The 14,320-nt window shown below is 33.8% G+C and overlaps 1 protein-coding gene across 8 annotated transcripts in view; it reads left to right on the top strand.

Annotated features, from left to right (window-relative positions):
• The window catches only part of msraa (methionine sulfoxide reductase Aa), a 66,155-nt gene that overhangs the window by 29,652 nt on the left and 22,183 nt on the right, over nt 1-14,320 (top strand). For 6 of the 8 annotated variants that reach the window (XM_052586316.1, XM_052586323.1, XM_052586322.1 and 3 more), the window contains exons 2-5: nt 3,195-3,263; nt 5,391-5,510; nt 12,031-12,135; nt 13,218-13,324. In XM_052586316.1, coding sequence (XP_052442276.1) covers nt 3,195-3,263; nt 5,391-5,510; nt 12,031-12,135; nt 13,218-13,324 — 401 coding nt within the window. Of the gene's footprint in view, nt 1-2,836; nt 3,100-3,194; nt 3,264-5,390; nt 5,511-12,030; nt 12,136-13,217; nt 13,325-13,723; nt 13,792-14,320 lie in introns of those variants that run through there. The other 2 variants (XM_052586321.1, XM_052586319.1) reach the window with 2 other exon arrangements.

Here is a 14,320-nt window from a genome sequence, read left to right as displayed (position 1 = left end):
AAAATAAATAAAAAAATCAAGATTTTTTTTTTTAGTTATTTAATCATAATTTCTCTATATTATAATTTTTTTGTTTATTTGTATATAATTTTATATATATACTGTATAGTAAGAATAAATAACTAATAAATATACTTTTTATTAAAAATATGATTGTATATGTAAAGTATATTTTTTAGTTATTACATTAGATGACATTAAAATTGTTACTTTTTAATCATTATTTTCATATTATCTATCTATCTATCTATCTATACAGACAGACTGACAGACAGATAGATAGATAGATAGATAGATAGATATACAGGCAGATAGATAAGTTCTTGTGTACAGTACAAATAAAAAAAAGTTCTTGTTCACATGAGTCTTGAAGTATAGTTTTCATTATTTGCACTGAATCATTTGAACCATTAAGGTCTGAATGATTCATTTAGTGATTCATTATATATATATATATATATATATATATATATATATATATATATATATATATATATATATATATATATATATATATATATATATATATAATAATATATAAAGTAATTTCATAGGTCATGTAAGTTCATATACAGGATTTTATTTAATTTTTTTCACAAGATCTACCTCCAAGCTCAGTGTCTGTGTTCAGAGGTCACACAGAGAGAGCTGAGTGCTTTGGATTCAACTTGATGGAATGGACTGAGGTGTAACCATACACTAGAGCATTGAAATACAGCTAAGGTGAGTGCTAACCATTAGAGAGCAGGAGCGTGGTGAGAGGGTAATAGAAAGCTCTGTAGCTCAGCGTGGGCAGTGGTCTGGTCACTCCTCTCACACTGTAAGGCAAAAGTGCAGCTACTGACTAAACTATCAACTCCTTATTGCCAGTCCTTACTGTAAAGAAAGCTACTTTTTTTCCCAGAATGACGCACTGCAGATCAATATCACTATTCCACTCTATTCATACGCACTGCAGACTGGGCCTGAGAAACATATGGTGGCTGATCTGAATGGCTTGCTTTTAAAAGACTGTAGTGTATACTGTGTATAGTTTACAGATTTTGTATATGGACCTCACTACAATGTGCAGTATGCAAACATACTGTGCTGTACTTGAATTTGGTATATTTGTGCAACTTGTCCATTTCTAATGTGACAAATAAACTGGTTCTCATTTCATTGCCTTTTAACACACATTTGACTGGACTGCAAAAATGTACAGTACAGCAGCTGTATGTAGCCTTGTGTGTTTTTTGCAATTTTGGAGTCCCCCACAGACGAGTATAATCACTGTTGTGATTACAGTGGATAGCTGTACACATGCATTTGTTGCTGCTGTAAAGCAATCCGCCCTGTTCATGGAATTTCCTACCTGCTTACAACAACAGACATTTTGAGGAAAGCCTGAGAAAGAGTTTGTTAGTTGATACATTGATTGTGTGTGAATCATATGGACCCACTGATCTATAATATAATATAGACTGATCTACAGTCTATTATAGATCTGCATAGGAACGCTTTTATGGTTCTTTTATGGTCACAGATTCACTCACTGTCATTGTATTCAAAAGAAAAGCCAAAACACACTAAATTTGGTTGCACAAGAGTTACACAGGTTTGAACTGGCATGAGGGTGAGAAAATGATGATAGACTTTTTGTTTGGGCAAAATATCCCTTTAAAACATTCTAATTCTTTTAGAATTCTCGCACACACAGTGTTTTGTCTCTTTATGTTGAATTAAGAGACTACATGGAAAGTTCGCTCAGTGTACTGAACGGTGTAAGAGAGTGTTGAGCGGTTGAAACAGATCAGCACCGACAGTCTGAATGTTAAAGTGATTTAATGAAGTCTGTTCTAATGCTTCTCTTCAGTCCACTTACACAGATTAGATTAGAGCTGTGGCCTCCACAGAAAGCCTCTCTTTTACTGCATTGTTCAAGTGCCATTTTAATTCTAAAATGGAAAGGTTTACTGTGCCAAAAGAAGATTTCCATTCTGTTTCACCTAGGATTTTAATTTTAATTTATTATTTACCACAGCCATGTTGCAGGAAGACTGTTGTGAAACACCACTGACTTTGGATGCAAACACATTTTATGTAGACAGATTACACTAAAAAAGAGGATATGACTATGAAATGAAAGAAAATAGAGTGAGCATTGGACTGAACATTCATTCATTCATTCATTCATTCATACATTGTTTTTATTTATGTATTCATCTAACAAAAAAAGTAAATGGATGAAACATTTATTTTCTTATTTGTTTATTAATTTTAAGATATGTATGTATATATTTATGTATTTATTTAATTAACAGAAAACATAGTCAATAATGGACCGAACATTTCTTTTTTTTAACAATTTATTTCACAGAAAAAAAGTCAGTAATGGACTGATCATTATTTAACTGACAAAAAAGAGCCAATAATGGACTGAACATTTATTCATTTAACAGAAACAACAATGGACTGAGTATTTATTTATTTATTTAACAGGAACATATTTAATAGTTGGTTGAATATTTATTTATTTAACATTTATTTTGAGTACGCAAATCCTGTGGAGCATGATTCATTTAGCATTTGAAGCTTTTCCCATAATTCAAACTCAAACTCCTGTTTGCAAAGAGAGTGTGACCATGAGTGATGCAGTGAACTGCTGCATGGCATGTAGGTCTGCCATCCGTCTGGCTTCATTGGCATGCCCTGCTGCCATGGCAACATACTCATACAGTACGTGCATGTCGAAGCTTCGGCATGGCTGCGCCCAGATGTTGAACTCGGTGACCTCCATTTATTTTAATCCACGCAACGTTTTTCCATGCCTCAGCCCATCTGTATCCCTGTCACATGTTAAAACATCGCATTGACATACATTAATCCGGCCAGGTGTTGTTCCCCTCCCCTCTGTAAAATCCACCACGCGATGGAATAAAAGACTATCATTCGACCTTCCCTGATAAAATGACTTGTTTGACCTTCCCTATGTCCTTTTCCTGTCTTCCTGGTGTTCTTAAAGTGAAAGATAGAGGAATCAACCCAAATCTTAAGGGTTGAACTTAATGAGCTGCGTAGGAATAGAGCCACTTTCCTCCTGGGAGTTTCTTCCCTACAGTGAGTTGTGTTGAGAAGAGCACATTATGAAATCCTGTTGACATTGTGTTGATTTATAAGGGCATTCTCTCCATTGTTTCCCCTGTGTCCTGCAGCTAAGCACGACGTGAATGGTAACAGGACAGTGCCGCCATTCCCAGAGGGATTGCAGATGGTCTTATTCGGTAAGTGATCCGAGCCGAGAGATGCGTGTGTGTGTGTGTGTGTGTGTGTCATCGGCGTGGGGGTAGATCCAGCTAAGACAACTGGCAGTGGAAGGTAATTAGTCCCCCCTCATGCACCCCTTCATCCCCTCGAAGAATTGCAAAACCAAAGCTGCAAATGGACGATGAAAATAAATGGGAGGGGTATGCGATTAATTGCAGACTGCTGATTAGGATCTCTTTAATAAATGCATTTGTTCAGCTTCCTTTTTTTTTTTTTCTTATTTCGGCTTCAAACTGTGTAATTCATCATGGCATTAAATGGCTGTTTTATCACAGGCCTTTGTAAACAAATAAAATAATATTAAACGTATTGTATGCGGCTTTGCAAATCACAGCTCCCCATTACAGAGAGCCTTACCTTACCTATTACTAAGGTAACTCTTACCGTTGTCTCTTTGAAAATTTTCATTTTCTTCCCTCTAGATGGTATGCACAGTGCTCACCCTCATTTACTGAACATTGACGTCCCCTGTGTGAAAGCGTCCTCTTATAGTCTTGGCGTTTGGGCGTCCCAATGGGCCGCCGTAATTGAGCTCCAGATTCTAGATTCTCCATCATGCGCCTTATGCTCACTTTTCCACAGCAGCTTGTAAATCAGAAAAATCTGGTCAAGCCGACAGTCGTGTTCGTTTTTTTTTTTTTTAAACAACTGAATTACTTTTCACCCATGGGACATTGTGGTAGATAACAATATACTAGTTACCTTCTAATTTATTTTTACTGTTATAGAGGGAAAGTATTATTTGGTAATAAATGCTTACAGCGGGTGTTAGTTTTATGGTGGTTGATATGTTTTTATTGGCATTGAGTAAATGCGTTATGGAGGAGTCTTTAGTTTTATGGGATTGTAAATTCATAGCTAAAATAAGGAGCTTGGAATTTTCGGGGTTGATTTAACACCAGTGGGAAGGTGCTAGAGGAGACTCGGTCCCAGCAGAACACACAGCGAAGAGAATTCTCGGAGGAAAAGTCAGATAAACATTTAAACACTAGCATTCAAAAGTTTGTGGTTGGCAAGATTTTTATTTAATGCTTTTTTTATGCTTGCCAAGGCTGCATTTATTTGATGCATTTATAATTAAGTTTTTTCTATTTTAATGTTGTAAAATTGTATTTATTTCTGTGATGCAAAGCCAAATTTTCAGCAGCCATTACTCCAGTCTTCAGTGTTGCATGATCCTTCAGAAATCATTCTAATATGCTGATTTGGTGTTTAAATAAACTACATCCTTGATTCATTAAATGTAATAATTCATAAAAAAATTAATTATCTTACTATTCCATAGTTTTAAATGGTAATGTACGCTGCAGAATCTTAGACACTGTAATTGTAAGAGAATAGTTCACTCCAAAATTAATATTCTGTCATTATTTAGTCAGCCTCATGTCAGATATTATTTATCAAACATTTTTTTTCAATGTTTAGAATGTTTCTATTTTTTGTAAAGCTCCAAAGCATAAAAAAGCAGCCTAAACTGCCTAAACTATGACTCATGCATTAAATTCAAAGGCTTCTAAAGCCATACAATAGCTTTTGTTTTTTTTTGTTTTTTTTTTAGGAAGGGGAAGTCATGTGGACCTTTTCTATGTTCCTTTTGTCCTTTTTGAGCTTGAAAGCTCCATGGTAACACTGAACTACTTTGCTATGGCAAAAACCACAAAACAATTATTGGAAAACAACAACAACATATACAAGCACATATACAGAAAGATATGTGGATAAGTAAATAGTGGCAGAAAATTGCCTTTTATTTTAATGTATCCCAAAGGAGACATCTTATCCAGTTACTGTCTGATTAACAGCAATTAAATAAATTGCTGTTTTGTGTTTTTGTGTTTAACAGTAGAGCATAGTGCTAGCTACCCCAAAGTCATGGGTTTGATTTTCCATGCAATGCATGAAATGTATGTGGACTTACATTTCCATCAAATATGTACATGTACAGTTAATGTTGTCAGAACATCTTATCTTTGTAATTTCTTCCAATACTAGAAATATTATGTTTTTTGGTCTCAATTATAGACTAGTTATGGTCTATGGCTCTATATACAGTAAATAATATTTATTTTCTCTTTTTAACACAGGTATGGGCTGTTTCTGGGGAGCGGAGAGGAAGTTCTGGAGGCAAAATGGGGTCTATTCCACTCAAGTGGGCTACTCTGGCGGTTACACCCCAAACCCCACCTGTGAAGAGGTGTGCACAGGTATGTGAGCCACTCTCAACTTTAACAATATTGAAATTTTGTGAAAAATGAGTAACTGAAAAATGAGTAACTGAATACCTCTTCCAAGCTTTGTGTAACTTATAGCATTTTCTTGTTCTTTGTCTGTGGAGCTCCAGCCACATAAAGAATATGCACACAATTTGACGATTATAAATAACGAACATAATGACAACTGGTGTTGACCAAGTTGAAATGTAAAAAATAAATATATAGCAGCAAATAATCAAGACGTGCAGTACAACTACCAGATTTTCCACATAATACATTTGGTAGGACAGACACAAATTGTGATTGCTGTGTTAACTGTGGATGCTTGAGAAATATCAAGAACTAAAGAAGGAGGGAAGTTAAAGCTAGGGTAAATCCATTGGTGATAGGAGGCTCTTGGGACATTGACACTTAAGCTGGAAGAAAGGGAGATTTAAAAGGAAAAGCAGCAGAGATCTCTATCCAGAAGAGTGTAATTACAAGCATCGTTGGAAGATACTGAGCTGAATTCTCATGCTTTGAAACCATTGGCAGAGAGAACTCTGTCTGTCTGTCTATCTATCTAATAAGAAATGCCTTAATTGGAGAGCAGAAATCAGAATTCTGTAGAGAATTCATATGGTAATTACAGTCTTGTTCTTTCTGTAACATCTGCAGGCATCCAGATGGAATTCATATATATAAATATGAATATAAAATGATAACACATCTTGCTAATTTAGCACTAATCTGGTAACTGGCTAATATACTAATACAAAATAACACATGCTCATACTGTTGAGGTTTGCCCATCCAAAAATCACCATGAAGATTCTACCCAAATGAAATAATCAAGATGGGAGTTTTTGACATCGGTGGATTTGTCTTAACTATGCCAGATGTTTGCCTATAATAATAATAATAATAATAATAATAAAAATAATAATAATAATAATAATTATTATTATTATATTATATTATTATCCGAGCTTCTACTTCCTTATCCTGGATTTAGGATTTAGAATATTAAGATTTTCCTTTTTTTTTAAAAAAAAGAAAAAAAAAGAGAGGAAACAATATGAATGCAGCAATCCAAAATGATGGCCAGAACATATACACTGCCATTAAAAAGTATTTAATTTTATTAAAAATACTTTTATTCAGTGAGGAGGCATTCAATTGATCAAAGGTGACCGTAAAAAGACTTCCAAAATTTTTTATTTCAAATAAATATTCATCAAAGAATCCTAAAAAATATGTATGACGGTTTCCACAAAAATATTAAGCAGCAGACCTTCATCATGTTTCAAAATTGATGATAATAAATATTTCTTGAGCAGAAAATCAGCACATTAGAATGATTTCTGAAGGATCATGTGAAACTGAAGACTGGAGTAATGGCTGCTGAAATTATGTAAATTAACACAATTCTTTTCTTTTTGTTACTTTGCAATTATTCTCTAAAAAAATGAAAATTATTAATTTGAGAACAAAATTGAGTAAAATAATTCTACATCTGGTCTCCTGATGTGTTTAGTCTAGCAAAAAGAGAAGTTTTTCTCAGCTCAGACTTTGAGTTTTCCTCAGACTAGAAGAGAATGACAGGCCTGGGCTTTGATCTCCCAAGTTTTCCCTGTATACTGCTTTAGTGTTCAGTCACAATGATTTACCATCAAATGAATTTGCTTTAATGGCCTCTCACAGAGTATGCTTAGCCACTCCTTACTCCAAAGTTTGGACGACAAAACATGCTTTTTACTGCAGGGCATATATTTAAATTCCCTCGTTTTCTTATAAACCAAATGTTTTCAGAATCGAAGCTGTTGTATAGCTGGGTGTGATAATTCAGCAGGTGGTCCTTTTGCTACAAGCAGAATTGTTATATACTGTGCGGGGTGCTGAAAACTCAGAGGGAGCTGTCCATTGGTTGGTGCTGAAATCAATGCCGGTGCTGAAATGGTTGGCAACACTGTTCTTTTACAGGGTTTGAATGCTGACATCCATTTGAAACAAGTAACAGGATTTTAGAAGAAAATAGAAGATAAGACTGGAGTGCTCCTAGATATGATCTCTTATTGTGTGCTAATGAGTATCTTATTTTTTCAGTAAGATCTGTTTTTAGACCTGCTGAGCTGCATTCCGTCCTACATAGGCAGCTACCTTATGAGGCAACATCTTTACTGAAATAAATTCATCAGGATTATTAGAATTATTTTTGCAGTGCATTTGGGGTGTGATGTCCTTAAATGTAGGCAGTCTACTAGGTTTGAGAACAGAGCGATAGAATCATATGCAGGATTTTGCTCATGTATGTGAGGGGGAGGGGAAGTGCTATGATCCTTATATGCTCTCTCGCTTTGTCTATGCACTCATTCGCTCCCTCTCTCTCTTTCTGTGTTAATCTCAGTCCTGTCTGCACAAGAGCTTGTGTCAACAGGGGATTAAAGGGTACAGACATTTCTGCCAAGCAGAAACATGCACTAAAGATAAAGCCACCAATGCAAATAATCATAGAAAATAGCATCTTATGGGTCATTCTACAAAATGTGTGGCATTTGTGTCAAAGTTTATTGGTAAAGTGCTTTTCACAATACATACAGTTTCAAAGTAGCTAAACATAACATTTTTGTTTCGATTAGGAAGTACTTTATCTTAAAAAAAAAAAAAAAGAAAACTTTAGATGATTCAATATTTATTGTTTTAATATAAACATTATTGATAATATATCTAGTTATTCTTTTGATGTTTTCTTCTCAACTTCACCTTGCTGCATTAGATAATTTTTTTATTTTTTATTAATCTTTATCTCTCTCTCTCTGTATATATATATTTGCATTATTTATAGGTCACGTGATCTTTTAGAAACCATTATAATATGCTTATATTTTAATAATTTTTATAATTTGCTTATATATATATATATATATATATATATATATATATATATATATATATATATATATATATATATATATATATATATATTAGTACCTATTTTATTTTTCTAAAAGACCCATTTGAAGGCATAATTATATCCTAATATATATTAAAATATATTAATTTAGCTTTGATTAACACAGTGCACAACATTTACAATCTTACAAAAATACTTAAATTCACCTTGTAGACTAGAAAATTCATTAATTTCATAGAAGGCACCTTAAAATGGAAGCAGCCTATAGTATGTCTTTTTTCACCCATTTTGCGATGCAGAATTAGAGCTGCACAAAGAGAGAACATGAGACGATGGTGTGCTTGTGCCTTTGCAGTGTCTCACATAACCATTATCTCTGAATTTCATTGGATTGTAGTTTTCACTGCTCCCGCTTGTATTGATGGTCGGTAAAAGGCACTTCCCTTGACACTTACTTGCGTCACATCTGTACCTTCGCTTAGATAGAGTTCTCCGGTCTCAAGCTGCAGCAAATATGGCCGCCTGTGGTCGAACTTCAGCTTGTCTTGAATGGCACACCCTGGTGAGGGGGTGGGTGAGGGGATTACACCCAAAAAATGGGGGGTTGAAAAAAGGGATTTAAGCTGGAAAATGGGAAGAAAAAAAGGTGAGATGCTTCAAAGAGGAAATGTAGAAAGGAAGAAATCCGAGCAGAGCAAGAGGAAGATAAATTGAGAAGGAGGGAGGATTGGATGAATGTAAAGAGAGGAGTGGGAAGTGTGGGAACAGGTTCAGTGGGTTCATTACTCTTCCATAAGCCAACATGCATAACGCAGTTCGAGTATAATGCTGTGGGCTCTTATGACTCCATTAGAACGCCATTGTCTTATCGCTGCATGTACGAACATTTGCATAAAATACTGACAAAAGGTTACAACGAGTGCAGAAAATGTACATTTTTGCTTTCTGTTGCTGTGGCAGTCATTTTAAACTGCACATGTGTGGTTCTAAATCTGTTCTCTAAAAATAATTAGAGATAGATGGGCACAAAAAAAATCCAATATCCAAGTGCCAAATCCAAGTAATGTAGAAATTAGATTTTGGTGAGGAAAAAAAGGTAATTTTGTATAGAATTGCATGGTTTAAATATAATTCTGACAATGAGCATTTGACTTTGTCCTATGTAATTCAAAGACATACATGCTAATTTTTTTTTCATTTCAGTTCAAATGTTAGTAAACTTGTTTCTGTCATTTTATTATTTTTTTCTTCGCATTTTTATTTCAGCTATTTATAGTATATAGTGTATATAGTATATAGTATATGGTATATGGTATATATATATATATATATATATATATATATATATATATATATATATATATATATATATATATATATATATATTTACATTATTTTTCTTTATGTAGTTCACAGACAAGCTTCAGTCTTATGGGGGGCTATCCTCTAGGTTGTCTCTAGTAAATCTATATTGCTTTGATATTAAAAAAGTAAAAAAGGGGGTTATTTTCATTCCCAAGCAAGACAGCAGAGGGGTAGTAACATTATCAGAGCTCAGATATGGAAAACCAAAGCCGTGCCATTGGCCATACACCCAGGGCTGTCGCTTCAATTCACATCTATACACTCAGCATTGTAAAAATGCATTTAGTGGCCTGCTTGTCACAATATTAAACTATAGGGATAAATAAATAGGAAGACTTATTTAATTTCAGTTAATGTTTAATTTATTTTAATTAATGAAATTCTTTTGTAATGTTTTAGTTTTGTTTGTTTTAGTCAATAATGAAACTGCCATCTACAATTTTGATTAAAAGCTAAATCTTTTATAAGAGACTGACTTATTCTGCATATGACGCTGTGAACTTTTTAGTTTCAAATAATAAAAAACAGCTAAATAAACATTCGTTATGTAGTTCCCAGACAACACAAGTGTTTTAATACCTTTCAACTTGGGCCTGAGTTTAATTTCGGGTGTATGCAGAGCTGTCTTCAGTGAGGGAGTCCTGGGAACATTGTGACAAGCGGGCCACTAAATGCATTTTTACAATGCTGAGTGTATAGATGTGAATTGAAGCGACAGCCCTGGGTGTATGGCCAATGGCACGGCTTTGGTTTTCCATATCTGAGCTCTGATAATGTTACTACCCCTCTGCTGTCTTGCTTGGTAATGAAAATAACCCCACAGGTTAGTCCTTTATTACTTTTTTAATATCAAAGCAATATAGATTTACTGGAGATAACGTAGAGGATGGCCCCCCATAAGACTGAAGCAGAGATTATTAAGCAGACTTCTTTGGTAATAAATTAATGATGGGAGATATGGAATTAGGACGTTGGTTTTACAGTTTTGGGGTTCTAGTCATAGCTGGTTCATGTTCTGTGATTCATCTGCAACAAACTGCTTTGCTTACAGTCCAAATATAGAAAATAGATGAATCCAGTTTACTGGAATCAAATTAATGTAAACACACAGACACACATATGAAAAAAACACCAAGATGAATTTTGGGTAGTTTACACAAAAATAAGTTAAATAATTTAATTTTTTTTTTTTGAATGTTGATTATTATTATTATGAATGTTTTTGGTGAGTAAAAACTGCATTTGATTGAAGTAGAATTTTTGGTAACAATGACAAAGTTAATACTGTCGCTTTTGATCAATTTAATGTGTTCTTTCTGAATAAAAATATCAGTTTCTTTTCTATTGTTGACATAATTTTTTTATTTTCTGACTCATTGCAAACCACAAACAAGGTGATAAATGCTCTAAAATAGCACCGCAAAGTCAATAAAATTTTTTAAAGTGCAAAAATAACATTCAGAATCAGTTTTCAAGACTGTGCCATGCAAATTGCAATTAGCATTTTTGTGTTTTTGTGCTATTTCCTTTCTAGCATTATTTTTAGAGAATTGGACTCTAAAACAATGCAGAAAGTGAGTGGAAATAAACAACACTACACTATCTGCTGGTGCAGTCAATTCCTCCATTGTGTTTTTAACTTCTTCAACAGGCCTTATTGGAATTGAAAGTAATTGTCTTAAGTTTTGCTTCGTGTTTGTTGCTTTATATGACATCGGAAAGGAAAAGGCGTTAGCAATTCACACTTTAATATCTGTCTGATCCACTTCATGTCTTGCTTTTCGATTGCTACTAATGGCTGTGCTGTTGTTTGATTCCAGCCTTAAAGAGAGCATAATCCTCAGGCTGAGTACATAATGTATTGTGCTTGTGTTTGTTTGATGTTCCTCTGTGCTTCTCCTCCATGCTTGCTAACCCGCAATGAGTCATTTCAAAGTAATTTCTTGTTTTTATGAGTCCGTCTAAGAAAGGGAGAGCTTATAGAAAAGCACCCAGCTGATGCCATGACACACAGGTAGATCGACTGCCCTTGTATGTTTTTGAAAGGGTCAAAAGACACATAAAGGTAATCAATATGGAGGACTGACCCTGTCGCTGGAGATGTGGCCAGTCAAGCCAAAATCAGTGCCCCTTGATGACCTGACTGGATTGGGATGGCGGGTCACCTCTGTTTAACCCGAGGGTGTGTGCACGCACGTGACTCTTTTGGCGATGATGTTTACACGGTCACCTCTGCTTCTCTTGCTCACACAGGTAAAACAGGACACACAGAGGTGGTTCGCGTGGTCTATGAGCCTGAGAAAATCAACTTTGCACAGTTGCTGAAGGTATTTTGGGAAAGCCACGATCCTACACAAGGTAACATTTTATTCCATCACATTCTCAAATTCTTAAAGGGATAGTCTGCATTCACCTTCTTGTCTAGATTTTAAAACAAAACATTTTAGCCTGTTCCTTTTGACAATTTTAAGGCATCTGAACTTTTTTGATACTTTATTTATTTAGTCATTTTGTCTTTTACGTTTCACAGAAGAAAGGTTTTGAGTAAATGAAAAAAAAAAAGTCCTTTTAGGGTAAACTTTCCCTTTAAGATCATATTTAGTTCATTATCCGTTGAAAGCCAATACAGTAGACAGTAAGTTTTGTTTAGCAGAGTGTTCATTAAAGAAAGGCTGAGCACAAAAAGCCATTTAAAAGCCAGTAAAAAGAGCAGCTCTTTAATTTAATACAGTCTTAAGTTCCAGTAGTCCGAGAGCTACGAGAGGCCCATCATGAATTCACAAAGAGGAGAGGAAACAGTTTGAGTGGCTGCAATCATGACCAGAGGACTCAGAACAGAGATTAAAGTGTCTCGACCATCAAATCACATTCAGACTGATGGAGATGGCCTGTATAATGCCCTGATTGTGTCTGTGGTGGTTGACTAACACTCTGCTCGTTCTTATATATGTTCACACTAAAATCTTTACGGTTTTGGTTTATTAAAGAAATGAAAGAAAGGTTTTACTGCTCAGAAGCGTTTAAAATAATGTACATTCGCATGAGGTAAAGCTTCTTCAGCATTGTTAATGCCCTCTTCCCATGCAACAAAAATATCTATGCAGAATCTATGAAGTCGTATCTGGATCAAGAACAGATAGGACCGTTTTAATTAAAACCGCACTCTTCCCAAGATTTCATATCTGGTTGATTGGGAGTTTGTTTCCCATGAGATTAAAGTACTAATAGATGCATATTTTGGACCCACAGAAGACACACTCAGTGGCTGAGCTGCACGATTACATCAGGGTTAAATGACTTACTTTACTTCTCAGATGTCTATATATAGTTTAACATTGAATATCAAGGAGTACTGTAGTTAACCCATTTAAATTTGTGTTGTAACCAGATCCTCAAACACCCTGTTTTTAACATTGACAAGTCTGCATTTTATTTGATAGGAATGCGACAAGGGAACGATGTTGGGACGACCTATCGATCAAGCATCTACGCTTACACACAGGAACAGCTTGACCAGGCATTGCGCTCCAAAGATGAATATCAGAAGGTATCCCTCAATCTGTCCCCTCCATATACAAACAACCCTCAGAGATCAGTGGTTCAAAACTAGTTTGGCTTCAGGATCCAGATATTACTTTGGACATCAAGTACTAAAAAAAAAAAAAAAAAAAAAAAAAAAAAAACAATTATATATATATATATATATATATATATATATATATATATATATATATATATATATATATATATATATATATATATATATATATATATATAAAAATTATAAACAAACATTTGTACTTGTACTTGTAATTACTGGAATTATTACTGAAAATATGTATTTATGTAAATGTATTTAAAAACCTATATTAGCACTATATTTTTGACAATTTTTATGTATTTTGATCTACTTTTTTTTCTGAAAATATTTTCTTTTGTCATGTAGGATGCAGCATCAAAATGTTGTATTGGAAGATTTTATATGAATACATTTTAGTATGTTCCTCAAATTTATGCAATTTTATGATATCAGAACTTTTTTTGTCATTGGACATCAAGCACCAAAAGCAAAAATGTCCCTGAAAATAATATTGGTTGTCTTGAAATTATTATTGACATTATTTATATATATATATATATATATATATATATATACATATATACATATATATACTATTCATTTGTATATATTATTAATAATAACAATGTATATATTGCATACTTTTGTAAAAAAAAATATATATATATTATATATTTATTACATAATAATATGTAATAAATATATAATATATATATATATGTGAGTAGTGTGAGTAGTGGTATATGTACGTGTTAATTGATAATTATTAATGTGTTAACTTGACACACACACACACACACACACATTATTTTAATGATATTTCATAATATTATTTTATTTTAATGCATTATAAATAGTATCATTACTAGAGTTACTGTTTTTGTTGAGTATTGGAATATTAATGTGATAGTATTAATTTCTTCACTTCCGCAAGGCTAAGTATTGTATTTTCACTCCAATCCA

This window comes from Carassius gibelio, chromosome B20 (genome assembly GCF_023724105.1).
Source record: "Carassius gibelio isolate Cgi1373 ecotype wild population from Czech Republic chromosome B20, carGib1.2-hapl.c, whole genome shotgun sequence".
NCBI lineage: Eukaryota > Metazoa > Chordata > Actinopteri > Cypriniformes > Cyprinidae > Carassius > Carassius gibelio.
The sequence above is the reverse complement of the archived record's forward strand: the minus strand, read 5'-3'. Positions and strand labels throughout refer to the sequence as shown.